Source organism: Lipophrys pholis (assembly GCF_963383615.2).
Source record: "Lipophrys pholis genome assembly, chromosome: 15".
Lineage (NCBI taxonomy): Eukaryota > Metazoa > Chordata > Actinopteri > Blenniiformes > Blenniidae > Lipophrys > Lipophrys pholis.
Window position 1 is genome coordinate 21,277,017 of NC_137642.1, and position 16,712 is coordinate 21,293,728.

General features: G+C 41.6%; 1 protein-coding gene across 1 annotated transcript in view; it reads left to right on the forward strand.

The window, feature by feature from the left end:
• The window catches only part of adgra1b (adhesion G protein-coupled receptor A1b), a 229,241-nt gene that overhangs the window by 55,729 nt on the left and 156,800 nt on the right, over positions 1–16,712 (forward strand). Inside the window, exons 7-8 of the mRNA XM_080481140.1 lie at positions 2,382–2,595; positions 16,459–16,623. Coding sequence (XP_080337266.1) covers positions 2,382–2,595; positions 16,459–16,623 — 379 coding nt within the window. The remainder of the gene's footprint in view (positions 1–2,381; positions 2,596–16,458; positions 16,624–16,712) is intronic.

Genomic DNA, 16,712 nt, shown 5'->3' on the forward strand with positions numbered 1-16,712 from the left:
CTTTATCCATTGTTGTGATATTCCTGTTCAGAGGGAAGTGGTCTTTTTTATTAAGCTTGTGCCCCCACTCATAAGCGTCATCTGTCACTGGTTTGTAGTGTACAAGAATTCTTCACAATGGCTTTTATATGTCCCAATATCTTTAAACAGTAAAACACCAGTTTAAGATTGTGGACCTTTGTGCCAAGTGGGGCTCTCTATTGACATTACAAAGGCATTAAGTAATAGGATATGTGTTTCCTCCATTGGGTCCCCTCTGCAGTCAGAGCAATGAGTGCGACTTACAGTATTTGACAAATTAAGTCACCATTACTCGTTTGAATAAACGCCTTATCGTTAATTAATGAAGTCCACTGGCTCAACTGATCAAATCGTCATCGGTCACTCAGCCGATACCACATGAGTGTCCCCAACAGAATTACTATTGCTACAACACATCATCAGTAGGGTAAAACTAACCTGTCTCACCACATGAGTACCATGAGACCAATTCATCAAACTGCTAATTGTCAACAGATTTTATGCCATATGGTTTAATAATGAAGTTTGCATTGGTCAGCTGAATTAAGTGGACGTTTCTGGCTTGACGAAATTCCCATAGGTCATCTGAGTCAATGACTGACTGAATCAAGTCACCCACCATTGGTCAGCTCAATATTATCACTGCAGCAATATTTACTCCCCCCCCCCCCCCCCATTTAGGTTCTACAACAGTATAAAGGAAATTTCAATCCAAGGCTGTAATTGGCCACTGTCATTTCAGTTTATGGCGTTCAAAATCGATGACTCGTGATTGTTTTTACACATTTTACGGTCTTTGTAATCCGATCAAACAATATAAATGTCTAAGTATCCCGACAAATCCCTGGTGCATACATACATATTTGTTCCACATAATATGTTAGGCTGTAAACAGTTTGTACTGCAACTCTTAGACTCACAGGCACGCACAACATTGTGCTTGTGCTGCTGTCTCCATGTCACTTTTCTCCTTCTCCTACACACACTAGCAATAATTGTATTTTGCTCTGTCAGTGTCCAGTGGGCAAAGGCAAGCAGCTACACTCTGATCCTTGGCTCAAAGCGTTGTTTCAACAGTATCAGCATCAGCCAAGTCAACAGTCAGCGGCCCCCGTGCTGTTACTGCTTTGTGTCGCAGGCAGGAGATAACAAAGCCTCAGCCACTGCTTTCAGTCTTACCACAACATGGTCATCAAGTAATTACACCAAAACATTACCACGTGAGATCCAATTTTAGAGTGCAATTTTTAGCCATGAAGCTGAGATAAGTTTTTGCTTTTAACAGCGCCCCCCATGGTTAGAAATCATTTATGTAAATGACAGAGGTCAAAGCTCCGCTTGTGTGAATGCGTGTGATTGTGGATAGGGGCTCCGTCTCTCTGATAAACATTCTTTTGAGCGAGTCACTCCCACTCGGGGGGGAAAAAGTCAAGTGTCTGAGCTGTAGACATTGAGCCTCCACCTGACATGGATCTTTCAGTATTTTCTTTTTTCGAGCCGATGCATCGAGCAATAAAAGACTTTATGACCCACGTATCGAATTGCCTGTCAGGCAGCTGCAACATCCGCAAATTGATTGGAATACAAGCGAAGGCAAAGCGGTTGCTTATGCTGCTCTTTGGAGCGTTTCCAAGGATGCTGGTGCTCCAGAGGAATTTCCGAGGTAGTACACTGAGCTGTGAAGACATTGTATTCGATGCTGTAATCACACATCCAAAATGTAAACAGGCCTGGCCTATCAGCTCAAATAGCCATTGGAAAAATATCTATAAAGCTTTGTCATGTTTTCACACATCGCATCGCGTGTATCCACATATCCTGCATTAAAATCTGCTCTGGAATAAAAAATACAAGCCTATATTCTGGCACTTGACTAAGCGCTCTCCCCCTCCTCTAATCTCATCCCCATCGTAGCTTCATTCTCAAGTGAAAAGGCTCGAGGACTTAGCCAACTCCTGGGTAGGTAATCCTATCACTGGTGTTACGGCAAGCTTCCATTGTGAACACGGTAGGAGTCAAGGAGAGTCCAGGGGAGCGCTCAAGGCTGTTCCCCTTTATCAGCTGTTGTTCATCTCAATCTCCAGTGGCTACAACATGTGGGAACAATGGGGGAGGAGTGTGTGTGTGTGTGTGTGTGTGTGTGTGTGGTTAGGGGTGCACATGTTTGTATTTGACTCAACTCATGACTTTACCTCGAGCATGTAATGCTGCGTTTGTGAGTGTGAGCAGTCACTCATATGGAACTTCCAGCCCGTAAAGCCTGGACAACTGACCTTCCCACCATTTCTCAATCTTCTGCCTTCCGGAAGGGGAGTTTTACAAGCTGACCTTCCTTGTTTTTCCTCCTCCTCATCTTCCAGACGGACCTCTGGAGATGCCCCTGTTCCAGCTCATCCCCTCCCAGAGGCAGCTGGTTTTTCGCGGAGACCGGCTTCCGCTGCAGTGCACTGCCTCCCGCCTGGACCCGTCGGTCGAGCTGCGGTGGCGTCACAACGGCCACGTGGTGGCCACGCAGGAGGACCGGGGCGTTTACTTGGAGGAAACGCTGCTCCACGACTGCTGCCTGCTCACCAGGTGGAGTAGAGAGAAGAGAGGAGGGAGGGAGGGAGTGGGAAAGTTGAGAGCTGATTAGCTGTTGACTGGCCCGTTGCACTCGCATACACGCACTGAAACTAAGCAGATAAAGACGGAAAAAAATTCTACCTCGAGATAAGCATCTGCATGAACCGTTTCATCATGCCACACAGGGGAACGAACGCGTGCTTTTGCTGCACAGAATGTTCACAAACACAGATGTAATATATGTACACAGAGTGTGAGAGAGAGAGTCAGCTTTCCTCTCTATCTCTCACCCACTCACAGGAGCGGTGATTTACCTTTTGTTATTGCCGCCCTTGATAAGGATCTGAAAGGACAGGCCAGAATTGGCTTGGAAGCGCGCCAACACCTCAGAGCAATCTGCGGCTCGTCTCCAGAGGTTGGCCGTCCAGCCACTCCCCGGGCGCACGAGCTGATCACACGCTAAGAGGAACAGATGCTGAATCATAATTGCGACGATAAAGTAGACCGGCCACACTGGGTTTCCACCCTGTTTCTTCTCTCCTTTTCTGATATAACATGACCCCCCCCCATTCCCATTCACTGCACTTGTGTGTTATAGGGTACGTATTTGACATAACGGCTCCGATGCAGAAGAAGCTCATCGCTACTGATTAGTTTAACTGCTGTCTGCTGCAACTCGGCCTCGCTAGCATAAATATTGATGGAGTGCTGACAGAAATATGCTTCCCTTTAGTCAACAGTGCAAGAAGCCCTCTTGTTGTGTGGTTTATTTGGCCACATCAGAGCCAGCTCCTATTCCGCTACGTCTCTGGGAAGGTATAGCATTTCCCAGGCTGCCAATGCCACAAATTGCCAATATATTTTTTTCTTTTATTATGTACCGGCTCCCTGCTCCATAATCATCCTCACTGATCCCTGTGGTGAATGCAGTGCTTTGAATAATTGGATTAAAGGTAGTGTGGGCTCTCTTAGGGATGCCTCCATGTCTTTCTGGCCCAGTGGTGATGTTTATTTCAATCAACATATTCATCAGTGGAGATCAATGCAAGACATTGTCACTCAATTATCACAGCCTGCGGTTACAACTGTGGTCGAGACTGAAATTACACAGCATGAAGGTAAGGTACAAATTTAAAAAAAGATTTTGGGATTATTTGAACACTCCGTCTTACTTTCTTTGTGTTATGCAGATTACTTTACTCTTGAGATTTTAATTGCAGTATACGATCAGCTTTAAAGACATGATGCACAATGCGACATAAAGAAATACCTCTCAGCTGTAACATGGGAGATGCGTGTAACAATTCAATCCAATTCAACCCTATGTGGTGCCAAATTCAACAAAGTCATTTGAGGGCACTTTTACAGAGAAAACTCAACATTTCCACATGAGGAAGCATAAGCGACTGTGGAAAGGAAAAACTCCTGTTATTTTATAGGAAGAAACCTTTGCAGAACCAGGCTCAAAACTTCTAATGTTGTCGTCTCACATACTTTCATTTTTTTTTTTTGTGTGGGTTTGTCATGGATTTCCTTTGCCTGTGATTTGACACCAGCCTCATAGTCTGTGCATATGACCATACAGTCAATTGTGCATGATAAAAATGGGTAAATCTATCAGACGAGGTGGGATGTCAGTGATTGACTATATAATAAACTGTATTTCAGGTTATTTTGTCTGAAATCAAAAGACTTTTTACACAGATGGCTTAAATTAGTATTATCCAGTATGATGAATGAGTATTATCTCTCGATAATACTGGCCCATCAGATTTCACTTTTTGAATATATCTGTGCATCATGATGACTAAGCTTTTAATTAATTTAAAGCAGAATCTTGCTACCAACTAGCAAAGGTACATCGCATAACTCCCTGGCTGTTCTTTCTTATCAGCTTCTTCACATTTATTCTCTTACAAACTCATTTACTCAGAGCCTCCCTACAGGCAGTTTTATCAGTGTATAGTCATTTCAAGTTAAGGAAAAGACTTTAATGGAAACGTTTAGCACGCTAAATAATTAGCCAACGCATATATTCAGCTGCAATTGTGGTTTTGTTGTTATTTACATATCACTCTCTTATATCTTGTAATTGTATTGTATGAACAGCTAATATCAAAATAGAAATAGACAGAGAAAATGTCTTGAATTGTTATTTGGCAGCAGCTTTTAGCTGAAAAGCCATATCAAAAACTACATTTAATAGTATAAAAGATTATGAAGAAATTAACACCAAAATCAAACTTTCGTTTAGATTTTTCTGTATTCCCACCTCATCGTGATGATATGCGTAGCGGATAAACTGAACACAGTAATATTTAGCAAAGAGACTGAATATATCTTAAAACACTCAGCAGTAGCACAAATGAACTCAATGACATCATGGGGTCGAGCTTCTTTTGTACTTAGAAGCACATCTGAGGTGATTAGATCGTCTCTGTGCATCACTTGTTCAGTGAAGTCCTCCTGCATCCAACTTTGTTCTGGTGTGAACAGTCTGATGACCACTGTTTGCTCTTCCTCCCGTGTTGTGCTTCCCCGTCAGCTCAATCCACACTCAGTACCACCATGAGCCCACCAGATTTGTTCCAATTCAACGTCCCAGCAGATTTCACTGGATTCCCATTCTGATCAAGGCCTCCGCTTGCAATTACGCACCGTTTCCTCTTTGTGCATACAACTAAAACAGTTTTTCTCCCCAAGTGGAACCTATCTGGATCATGTTTCTCTTGGCACCTGAGAATGTCTCTCACTTGTAGGAAGAAAAACAAAACAACCTGTGAAGAGCAGAAATAATTTCCATAGCTGATGAGCGTGCACCAGTCTGGTCCAAGAAAAACAATCTGCTGTGCGTGGGCTGAACTTCACCCTTCACCCTCGGCTGTATCTTAAATTAGATGTGTTAAGAGAGCCATGTGGGCAAAGTGAGTGCTAACGGTATGTTTAGGGGGGAAAAAAACCCTAATGTTTGGCCTCTGACATGCCAGATGCTGTCAATGCTTGTTTAGCCACGACGGACCGAATATTAGTCATTGCAGGCCGTGTTGGTGTTGTTCACCTTGGATAAATGTCCTCTGAGTCAGTGAGCCTCGCCCCGCATGCCCCATCAGAGGGGAAAGACTGAGTACACAGGCTTTAGCGCTCGGCTTAAAGCCCTCGTTTGGATTTGTCGCACAGTGTTGCAGCAATCTGAGCAGAGATGCCAAAACCTCGGTGAAGTGACCTCTCTGAAGGTGAACCCTGAAATGTTCTGCTGCTGAATTCTGATTTGTTCTGCCTTAGGATGTATCCGTGTGGGTTTTTTTTTTTCCCTAATTAATAGAGACATAGCTTTTAGAAATAGAAATATACACCAGTTAGCTATAACACAATCTCGTCTGACAACACTGATTATCTGTTCATCAAGTCACCTGTTAGTGGGTGAGATTTAATTAGAGGTAAGTAAATATTTCATTCTGAAAGTTGTGATAGTTGTGATAGTTGAGATAGATGTGTTAGTATCACAAAAATGTCCAAACTTAACAATTTAAGCAAGTTTGAGAGGAAGAACTTGTCAGAGCGTTATCAAAAGTGCCACTTATGGCACTTTTGCCATAAAGTACTAATGTACTGTAGTGGCCAGTAGCTATCAAAAGTAGTCCAGGATCAGAAAAGACGTAAACTGAGTCGGTCAATTTGTGTCGTCCAGGCGCGTCACAGTTCCTCTGATTGCGTCCAAAGTTAGTGCTGGTTCTTTGGGATGGTGTCGGAGGATACTGCGCACGGCATTTAGTTTCATGTGGGGTTGCATAGCTACAGACAGCCACGATGGTCTGAAAGCAAAAGCAATGGGCAGTGAGGATCAAACCTGGACTGGAAACCAATGGAGGAAGGTGGTCTGGTCAGATGAATCTTTTTTTTTTTTTTAAACATAATGTAGACAGCTAGGTGTATTTGCATTCATGTGCTCTACTCAGAAACTTTGGCCATAGCGTCATTTATGTGGGTGTTACTTTTTTCCAACAGTCTTTCTTGTAAGAGTATTTCCTTATGACCTGAATGCAGCTGGGATGCTCAATCCTGGTCCTGGAAAGGCCATGTACTACACATTTTAGCTCTCCTACTGCTGAAATACACCTGACTGAAATATATTAGGCTGTATTAGGAGCTTGGGGATTACATAATCATTAGATTAAACATACAGGAACTGGGCTCTCCTGACCTGAAGTTTGACCGCGTTTATCAACTTCCAGTATTTTAAGTATCTAAATACCTCGGCACACTTCAAGAGGTCTGATGGAGTTCATGATGGCTTGTTTTGACAGCAAAATGGGGACCTACAAAATATCAGGCAGGTGGTTATTAATTTATGTCAGATTTTTAAAACGCATTTCTCTCGCCACCCTCTCATTCTCGGGCAGCGTCATTACAGCCTGTTTATTTTGTGGTGCAGGTGGGCTGATATGACTGTTTCATAATCTCCGTTTTACATTGCTCACAGTGAGCAGCAGCAGAGAGACGGGTCCCACGAGGCCTCGGCACTGCGGTGAGGTGGGCCAAACTCCTGCTGAGTAATGGTGCCCGGCCAAACTCCAAGCACAAGCTACGCTAGCGGCAGCAGTGGGACCGGGCTGTGATTCATGTTTCATTAATCAAACATTTTGCAGCCCTGTAGCTAGCTACCACAGTCACTGGGATGCATCGTTCTTAATCCTCTCCATTTTTAATCAGACTAATCTTGTACAAAATGAGGAACCTGGTTTGGTAATATCACTGAATGCAGAGGAAGGTGAGAATTATAATTTTTTTCTTCAAATCAGCACTCAGTTCTTTCTTTTAAACCATCTTTGATTATTATTTTTTTTAAATTATTAAATCTGCATTACTTTTCTATATTGTGACATTATAGAACATTTTCTTAAAACTCCGTTTCCATCATTGCTGCTTTCCTTCAATTTCCATCTTGAATACAGTCATCTGTTTATTAGCTTTCCAGCACCAAGTCGCCGAAGAAAACAAATTTGATTAAATCCACTCGTGTTTTACCTCGAGACTCACTGCTGTACTGCAGGCAAGTTTCATTCAATGAAGAATTAGCTGAAGCGGAATTTCTGAACGCTTCACAATACACACTGTGCAGACTAATGGGTAGAGTCGGTTAAGGTAATTTGATGCTTCTTCATTGGGAATGGCGTGTTGATTATATCAAAGTGAATTATTCCACCATATGTGACCGTGTGTGTCTGCATACTAAACATGTGTGGGGATATTGGGTGAAATGGAAATTACAAAGAGAATGCAAATGTGACAAGTCATTTCTTGGGAATAGAACAAAGGCGACTTGTGGATTAGTTCAAATTGTTTGTCTTTTTTTTTTTTTTTTTATCAAATTGTAAAATAATTAGTACGGTACATTTTGCATTTGATGACAATCACCATTAAAAAAGGTGAAGTTACTTTGCTTCCCCATTATATCCATTTCCACTCTGATCCAAACAAATCAAGCTACGTGGACAGGCAAAGATGGAGAGGCAAAAAAAAAAATAATAAAAAAATCCCTTTTACCAGGATGAAACTAGATTCGGGCCATTTTGAAGCAACATTTTCAAATGAAAACTGTAAGTATCCATTATATATATTTTTTTATTTACACAACAATGGTGTTGTGGTCAAGACCACCAAACCAGAGACAGAGTCAAGACCAAGACTTTTAAGGAGCCGATCCCGAGTCGAGGCCAATACTTAGATACTGTACTACAACACCGCACGTTAACAGCCTTGGTTATATTTACTACACTCATCTGGATCACATGTGGAGACACATTTATTTACTCACACCAGATACTGAGTGGGCTGTATCTGTGTGGGTGCTTGTATTGCAAAATCACAGCCCTAATTAGTGGAGGGGCATGCAAACCACAGAGTTTGTGGCTTTTTCCAGTTTTCAGTGGATTGCTGTGAAAACAGGATCTCAAAGGTGGCGCTGATGTTGGAGGATAGTAAGCAAGAAAAGAATAGGACGGAGGCAAAAGGGCATCAAACAAAGTTCATATCCGACAGCAAGCAAATCACCTCATTGCAGACTTGAGAGAGACGGAGAGGAATGCTCAAATTGATTTGATGTATCATGTAATACGACTACCAGTTTAGTGCCCTTGTATGCTTGGAAATTTGTATTATCAAAGCCTTCTTGCATGTTTGCTTTAGTTCTGTATACCTTAAATAAGTCTGGGTCCAAATGTGACTGTGATTGAAATCTGTATCAGTAGCTGGTTTCTTTGCATTCGATGAATAAATTGTATTTGTCGATGCATTGATGTACTGTGTTCACTGACAGTGGTTTTTAGTGTTCCTGAGTCAATGCAGTGATTTCAAGTTTCATAGTGGCAATAACCTCAACGATAACAACAAACTTTGTTTTTTGTAACCAGAGAATCTTCAACAATTTCAATTGCTACAGAATTTGACCTACATAGTTTATCACCAAATGGATCAAATATTTATCAGTTACCTCTGAAAATGTTTCTCAGACATCTTTTTTTTTAATACAAACTCATGTCAGTGACTTCTTTATTGGCCTCATTAGTTTTGAGATGGCACTTTCTTCGTCTTCCACTTTTTTTTTTATGTTTTTGTTGCAATTGCCAATTGCTCTTCAGAAATATAAACATCTTTGGCAAAATTCCTCAATTTTTGTCACATTTAACATGTACCGGCATCCAATGCTATCGTGAGCTCACCATTTGAATGACGGGCACAGCGTATTTATTCGCCATCCTCAAGATGATCCAACTTTTATGGAGTTGGAGTGATAAATTGCTCTATTTCTTTTTTTTAGGCTATAGTTGTCGGGAACAGGAAATGTGAATATGACTTCATCACCACCACTCGCTGTGAAAGAAATACAAGCCAGTAACTTTCCTTTCCGTTGCAGCTTTTGATGGCGAGCCGGGACAGATTGAAAGTTTACTGTCTCATAAGCAACATTATGTAAACAATTTGTTAAATATCAGCGCGCTGACATAAATGTTCCTAATGAGTCCTCGGGGCGCTGCTCTACAATGGTGCAGTGTTACTGTGGATGGAGGTCAGTGCTTTGTGTGTGGCGTTTGTGTGCCCCTGCCCCACTGATTTCCTCTAAGTGGGGTGATTTTTCCATATGTTAGTTATGTGAAGATGACCTTCTTTTTTTTTTTCCCCCCCTTCGAAACTGGAGCACGCTGCTGGGTGACATCCACTGTTAAGTAGCAGTTCCCCGCGGACGTGTGTGATCAGGCTGCTGTGCTGAAGGTTTCAATGAGACTGACTGGGAGTAGCAAGGGGAGAGAGGAGGTGTGTGTGTGTGGGGTATTTCCCAACATTCAGACAGTTGGCACATGTTCAGCGATGATGTAACTGTCCCCTCTGCAGACTATTCATGCTTCGAGGGGAGTGTAGCAGCTCTCTGTCACACACTCGCATGCGTGTAATCACACAGTTGCACCATTATATGAGGAATCTTCAGTAGGGGTGCTCAGTTAAAAAAAAAAAGAAGCATATTTCAGTTTTTCCAGTGTTTTTAGTATTGACTAAAAACACAAAATGAAAACAAAGACATAGTTAAAAAATGCCAAGAATTTGTAGAATTTGGTTTGCTGGACAGCGCCTGACATTCCAAAACCTTGCACTGAGTCATATCTCAATAAATATACAAGTAATTTATTTTCTTTCATTCATTTGAATCGTGAACCATCGATTTGAATTCACATTGAGCCTCTCTTTGTCCAATGATGAACTCTGATATTCATCATCAGGTGCTTCTTATTTGACACCAGCTTCCATGTCCTGACGTCTGTACGTTTTTTGTACAAGTCATAATTTCTTCACGTAAACTCAGCGTTCGTGTCAGTCCACATGGCCTCCAATGAAAGTAACACAGCAGATTAATGTGAATGTGAGTTGTCCATGCCTTTTGTGTTTTGCAGATGATTAGCATACCAAGGTCTGTTGGAAGTCTAAAATAGTAAAAAAAACAAACAAACATGCACACGCGGGAAAACATGCAAACGCCATAGAGAAAAGCCTGCACTCAAACCATCGGCCTTCACGCTATGAGGCAAACAGTGCTAACCACTGCACAACCATGCAGCCATGGGTTAAATGATGAACCTGAAGAATAAAACAATCAAGTGAACTATCACCCCATTTCTATGGAAGTCATGAAACCTGACTTCATTTAAATTAGACTGAAAAACCTTCTTTTCTTGATCTACCGACTCCCACAGAGGAACTATATATCCCAGCTTCTGTTTTTATCAAGTCAGTGAGCAATCTTCTGCCCACTCCACTTTGCATGTTGGAACTGTTTGCTTAAAAAAATAATGTCCTGCTGATTTCATTACCTCAGTGCTAAAATATTTTATCAGACCTGCAACTTGAAAGTCTTTTGTGAATCACTGCTGCCTCCATGTAACACTACTCCTGTGCAAATAAGTGTGATCAGCATGACCGACAGGCCTCCCAGTCTGCCTCCCAACATTTTATCTGTATTATCTGTTTCGATGAGGCCCTCAGACGGCGCACATTCTCGTTGTGGTGTGTTATATAACTCCTGCAGCTGTAGCGCCGGGCCCAGAAGGTTTTAATTTAGGATGGATATTGTTTTAAAGAGATGGTGGAGGATGAGACGAAGTGAGGGTGTGAATGAATGAAAGAATGCGTTTGAGACACAATAAACTGATGTGTTAGGATTCAAGCTTTAAATCTTACAGTGGATTTACTGTAGCAAGCTTCCTGTAGTATTTCAGACATGTTTCAGAAAGCTCCTCTCCAAACTGTTAAATAATTGGTGCGAGATTAAATAAAAATAGCAATAAAAAAAGAAGAAAAAAAAAGCCATTTTATGACAGCTGTGGTGATGCAGAAGCCAGCACGTGTATTTCCATCCCCACACACAAACTTGCAGGCACACATCCTCGCTTGTTCTGGAGCCCCCGAATGTCATCATCCCAAGTCAAGCGTTCAAATCTGATTTAGGGCGTTTTAGAAAAGCAATCAGAAACGAGAGCTTTAGTGGAACACAGAAGATGAAATCTGGACTATTCATTTTCGTAACCCCCACACACACACACACACACACACACACACACTCCTCTTCTACCCCCCCCCCCCACCCCCCCCCCCCCACCCCCCCCCCCCCCCCACCCCGCCACTCAAAGTCATTGGAGCAAAGTCATGTGTCAGTTTGGTGTCGCAGCGCCGTCTTCTAATTTCTGTTTCCTTTTACTGAACAAGCAGGAGATGAACTCATACGAGGAGTCATTTAGACTCGGAATGTTACTACATAAACCAAGGTTGGCAAACATAAGGCCCGTGTGCCAAAACCGGATTGCAAGATTCTCCAATATGATCAAGTCACCAAGCATATTGTAGAAAAATTCTAAGAAAACGTTGATTTTTGTTGACTTTGGGTTGCATTTTGTTATTGGACATTTCACTGTATTTTGCAACAGGAGGTTTAATTGAAATTGGCTTTATGTTGAGATTGTACTCATTATCGGTAGTAATTGTTTGGTTTTTGTGAAAATGTTGACATTTTCATCACAGCATCTTAAATTTTTAAATGACCATGGCACTATTTTACCAGTCTGGCCCATTCTGCTGGTGAAATGGCTTTATTGATGGACTTTGTCCCCACATGATAAAATATTCTTGAGCAGAGGAAGCGGAAGTGTGTTCTTGGTACCCTCTGATCCCTTCCAGCAAATTGTATGCCTCTCATATTATTTTATCATTATATTCTAATTATTAAAATATTTATAATTATATTCTTCTTCTCCTGTTCTTCTCAGGATCACAGCAAAAACTTTGTGGGGTACAATTCCCGACTCGTGCTCTGTTAAGGATGCAGTCTAATGAGGGAAATTCAAGAGCATGTCCTGTTATTTGCAAAATTATTTTGAAGTCTGTTTACAGAGTTGTTGTTTTTTCTTGCTCAATCAAAGTAATAGGAAGTAATCGCAAGTCCTCTTGTTGTGCTTTGTGCTTTTCACGGTTTGGAGGAAGTGTGCCACAACAGAACACCCACTGAGGTCATTAGACCTGCAGCTAATAACAGCTTTTTTTCTTCTTTTTTAATCATTCTGCCAATTATATTAATTTTTCTATTAAATTATCAATTTGGGAATTAATTGTGTTTAATAGTTAAAAATACAGTCACATTGTATTTCAAAGGGTCCATAGTGTCAGAAGATGACTTTAAATGTAAATGAATTAACAACCTTTTTGTAGTTAATATTTCTACTTACTGGTTATTTTTATGATTAGATTACCAGTTCAGGTTTTATTGAAAGTTAAGTTTCCCTCAGTTTTCTGCGTGAGGTGGATGCGTAATTTTTTTTTCTGTTCTTCACTAGTCTGTTCATTGAAAATGAAAACTAGTAAGAAGAAGAAAAAAAAGAGGCGTTGGGTGACTGAATAAAGAGTTTCCTCACAATACCTGCAGATTTCTAGGAATTTAAACCATGTTTGTATCTCTATCTTTCAGCTAGTCTTCATGAAATTGCTCAAACATCACAGTGTTTTAGTGTTTAGCACTCTTGCCTCACAGCCAGACGTTGGTTCAAGTCCGCATCAAGTTTGCATATTTCTCCTGTGCATGAATGCGTTTTGGTTCCACAGTCTGAAAACATACATTTAAGCTGAGTTGAGTTGGAAAAGCTCCCTACAATGTGGATACATGGATAGAGGTGGCCTTCTTTATGTGAGAAAAATGTCATAATAGTCTCTTTTTATTTGGTATCACTAAGAATGAAGGCACCAAAGTGATACGAATGAATTAAAATTCTACATTGTTGAATGTGTCAGTAAATGAATATCTTAGTCATTAGTATTCAAGGCGGTGACATGACAATATTGTGTTTTTCATTAATTTGAGCAGTTGCACAACCGCAGGTGTGGCATGATTGCTATATGGTATGCAAAATAGTCTGAGTGTTGAATAAACGTCAGTCACGTGATGTGTTTCTTTCCTTCACAGCTCCAGCAGCCTCTACACGCTTCAGTCACATCCGCCTAATCACACGCACTCGTACTCCAGAGCAGCAAAAAACAATTATGTCTGTGACACTTTTGTTTCCTGGATCTGAAACATCAGGAGTAAAGAAGATGGTTTATGTGTCACAATCGAAGAGCAGAGCCATCTGTTTGAAATGGTGTTTTCATAGCAGTCAAAAACAGTTCATTGTAAAGGAGGCAGAGATTCATTACATAAGGGTGCAGTAGTGACAGGTCGTATTGTGTGCACTTTTTCTCTGGTTGTCTTTCCCTTCATATAAATGCTGTTGTTTCCACCTATTTGTGCAAGCCGCTGTTTTAACAGACGGGTATCGGAAGACCTCAAAAGGTATTCCACGTGTTAATCTGTGTTTCCATCGACACCTTTTTCTTCACTTTTGCACTCGTCTTTTGAACTGTCCACATGGCAATGTTCTGAATAATTTGTCCATTTACATGACATCGACAGCAGCGCTGAAAACAATATACTTTGCATGTTGGGCAACTGGTGAGTGCCGTTTGTTTTTTGACTGAAACCACACACACATGCATCCGGCTCACAAATTGGAACTCTTTGAAAACATTCGTACGGACATATGACCAAGCTGGATTGCTAATACGGTGACTCTCAACTATAAAACGACCAAATCCCAGGAAAATATGGACTGGGAGTCATGACACTGAGGGCCTTCATGTTTGTTATTGTCCATCTACTCTTGCATGTGCAGAAGAACTACTTACCACAACCATGGTGCACATGGAGACGGGCCTTGAGCGTTTTCAGAAAGTCTTATTTTTGTCCATCTGCTCGGCCGTGGCGCCCGAGCATTTTTGCAAAGTGCCGCCTTGGGATTTTTTCTTTTATAAAGTTGTATTTTCAGTAGCTCCGAATACCACTGTAGTTTAAATGGACACCCAAAACGCTGCAAAGGTTTTGTGTTTTCACTTGAAATTGTACCCAGGTAAACCTCTCATTGTATTTAGGTATGTACATGATCAAGCTGGGCTGCTGAAGTTCAAACCAAGCATGAGAATGTGGAGAATGATGGTTGTTGGTGCCAGAAATACTGGTCTGAGTATTTCAAAAGCTACTAAAGTTTTCATGCATAACCATCTCCAGGGTTCTCTGAGAAAAAAATATCAAATATCCAGTGAGCGGCAGTTCTTTTGCCCAAAATGCTTTCATGATGTCAGAGGTCAGCGGAGAATTGCTTAACTTAAACAATAAAAAGACAACAGTAAGTCAAATGACCACTTGTTAATGAATAACCAAAGTATTCAAAAGACCATCTATGACTACACAGGATGTGGTACTTTGAAGCCAGTGGGGAACAGCAGCAGAAAACCGTAGTGCTGTTCACACAGTTTCACCAAGTTTTTACAATTGAAGATTAGGAAAATATTGTCTGATCTGATGACTTGATTTCTGCTGCCACACTGCCGGGGTCAGAATCTGGAGTAAACGGTTTGAAAGCGTTGATCCATCCTGCCTTTTCTCAACGGTTCAGGCTGCTGCTACTGGTGTAATGATTTGACGCTGATTTTCTCGGCAAGCTTTGGCACCCTTAGTATCAATTGAGTATGAAATACACTCTGTATTCTGTGCTTTGGCGATCTGAGGAGGTATGAAGATGATTCTATAAACTTTGGATTTCAGTAGCCTGGTTCTGTTCTCCTACCACAGTTGTTATTTACAAAGCTTAGTTTCCTGTGAGCGAATCCTAAAGGAGCTATGGTCATTGACAGATTTTACTTATGTAACACCTCCTTAGTCATATCCTTCCATTTGAACACAAACACCAGTGTTGATGGCTGCCATGCCAGACTGAGGACACATGGACATGGTATGATGGGGGAATTCAGACTGCAACCATGTGATTGTAAGACAACTTCTTCCAACTGAGCCATCTGACCAAGTCATCTCATCTGATTCCTTTCTACATTTAGTGTCGACCTACAAGAATAAAGATGTTTATTCAAATATTCCAATTTTTTTGTCCAACTATTCACTTCTAACGAACTTTCATCAGTAGGTACCCTCAGACCATTTGTCACAATTTCTTAGAAACACTGCACTGTGTCTGGTTTACAGTCACATGATGTACGTTGTGAGCGCCACAGCTGAATTAACACGCACACACAACACAAAATGCTTTTTAAGTCGACACAAAGCAAAGTGTGTTTGTGACTACTGCAGGATTGTGTTTAGAAATGAAACAGTTGGCATTTCGCAAGGAGTGAGTATTTCCATGGTGATTATGCCCGTTGCTTAGCAATCTCTGTCGGCTTTTCTTTTTTTCTTTTTTCTTTTTTCCTTCTTATACGGAGTAAAATCCTGAAGATTAGTCGCTTTGGCAAATGGCCTGCATTGGCTCTTTGTCACTGCTTCACCATCCTTTGTTTAATCAGGCGTTTTCCATTCAGATAGGAATCGCTGTGACAAAGTGGTAAAAAGATAAGCATGAGTAATGATCATTTTAAGTCACAGCCAACATTTTAAGCTGCCACGTCCTTATACGCGCACAAGAGTCTCTCGAATGAATTACATTTTATGAAGCGTGCAAGTGCGCCGGCATCATTGAACTCGGCTGCCTTCACAATTCTTGAGATCTTCCGGCTGACCTTAACCCTTCCTGCTGTTTCACAAACTTTAATCCTTAGCTTCATCCAGAAATAATCCAAAGCGGCCTAAAAAATCCAGCCCACACACGGAACTAATCCTAAAACTACATTTGACCTTAAATGTGAGGCCACGTTTCACTTCGGAACACAGGAGACATCAGGGATCAAATTTACCATCACAGGCAGTGCAGCTACAAAAGCAGACACCTGTAATTTTACGCCTCTCTTCTCCTTCTCCAGCGAGGTCGTCCTCTCCAACATCGATGTGGCCGTCGCCGGCACCTGGGAGTGCCTGGTGACCAGTTCCCGTGGCAACACCTCTCAGCAGATGGAAATAGTGGTGCTCGAGACATCCGCACCGTACTGCCCTGCTGACAGAGTCACCAACAACAAGGGTGACTTCAGGTGAGTCACCTTGAGCGGCCACGTAACGCAGGGCGCTGTGCGTTCAGCCATGATGGCTCAATTGTCTGGACATTTGAGGTATAAAGCTG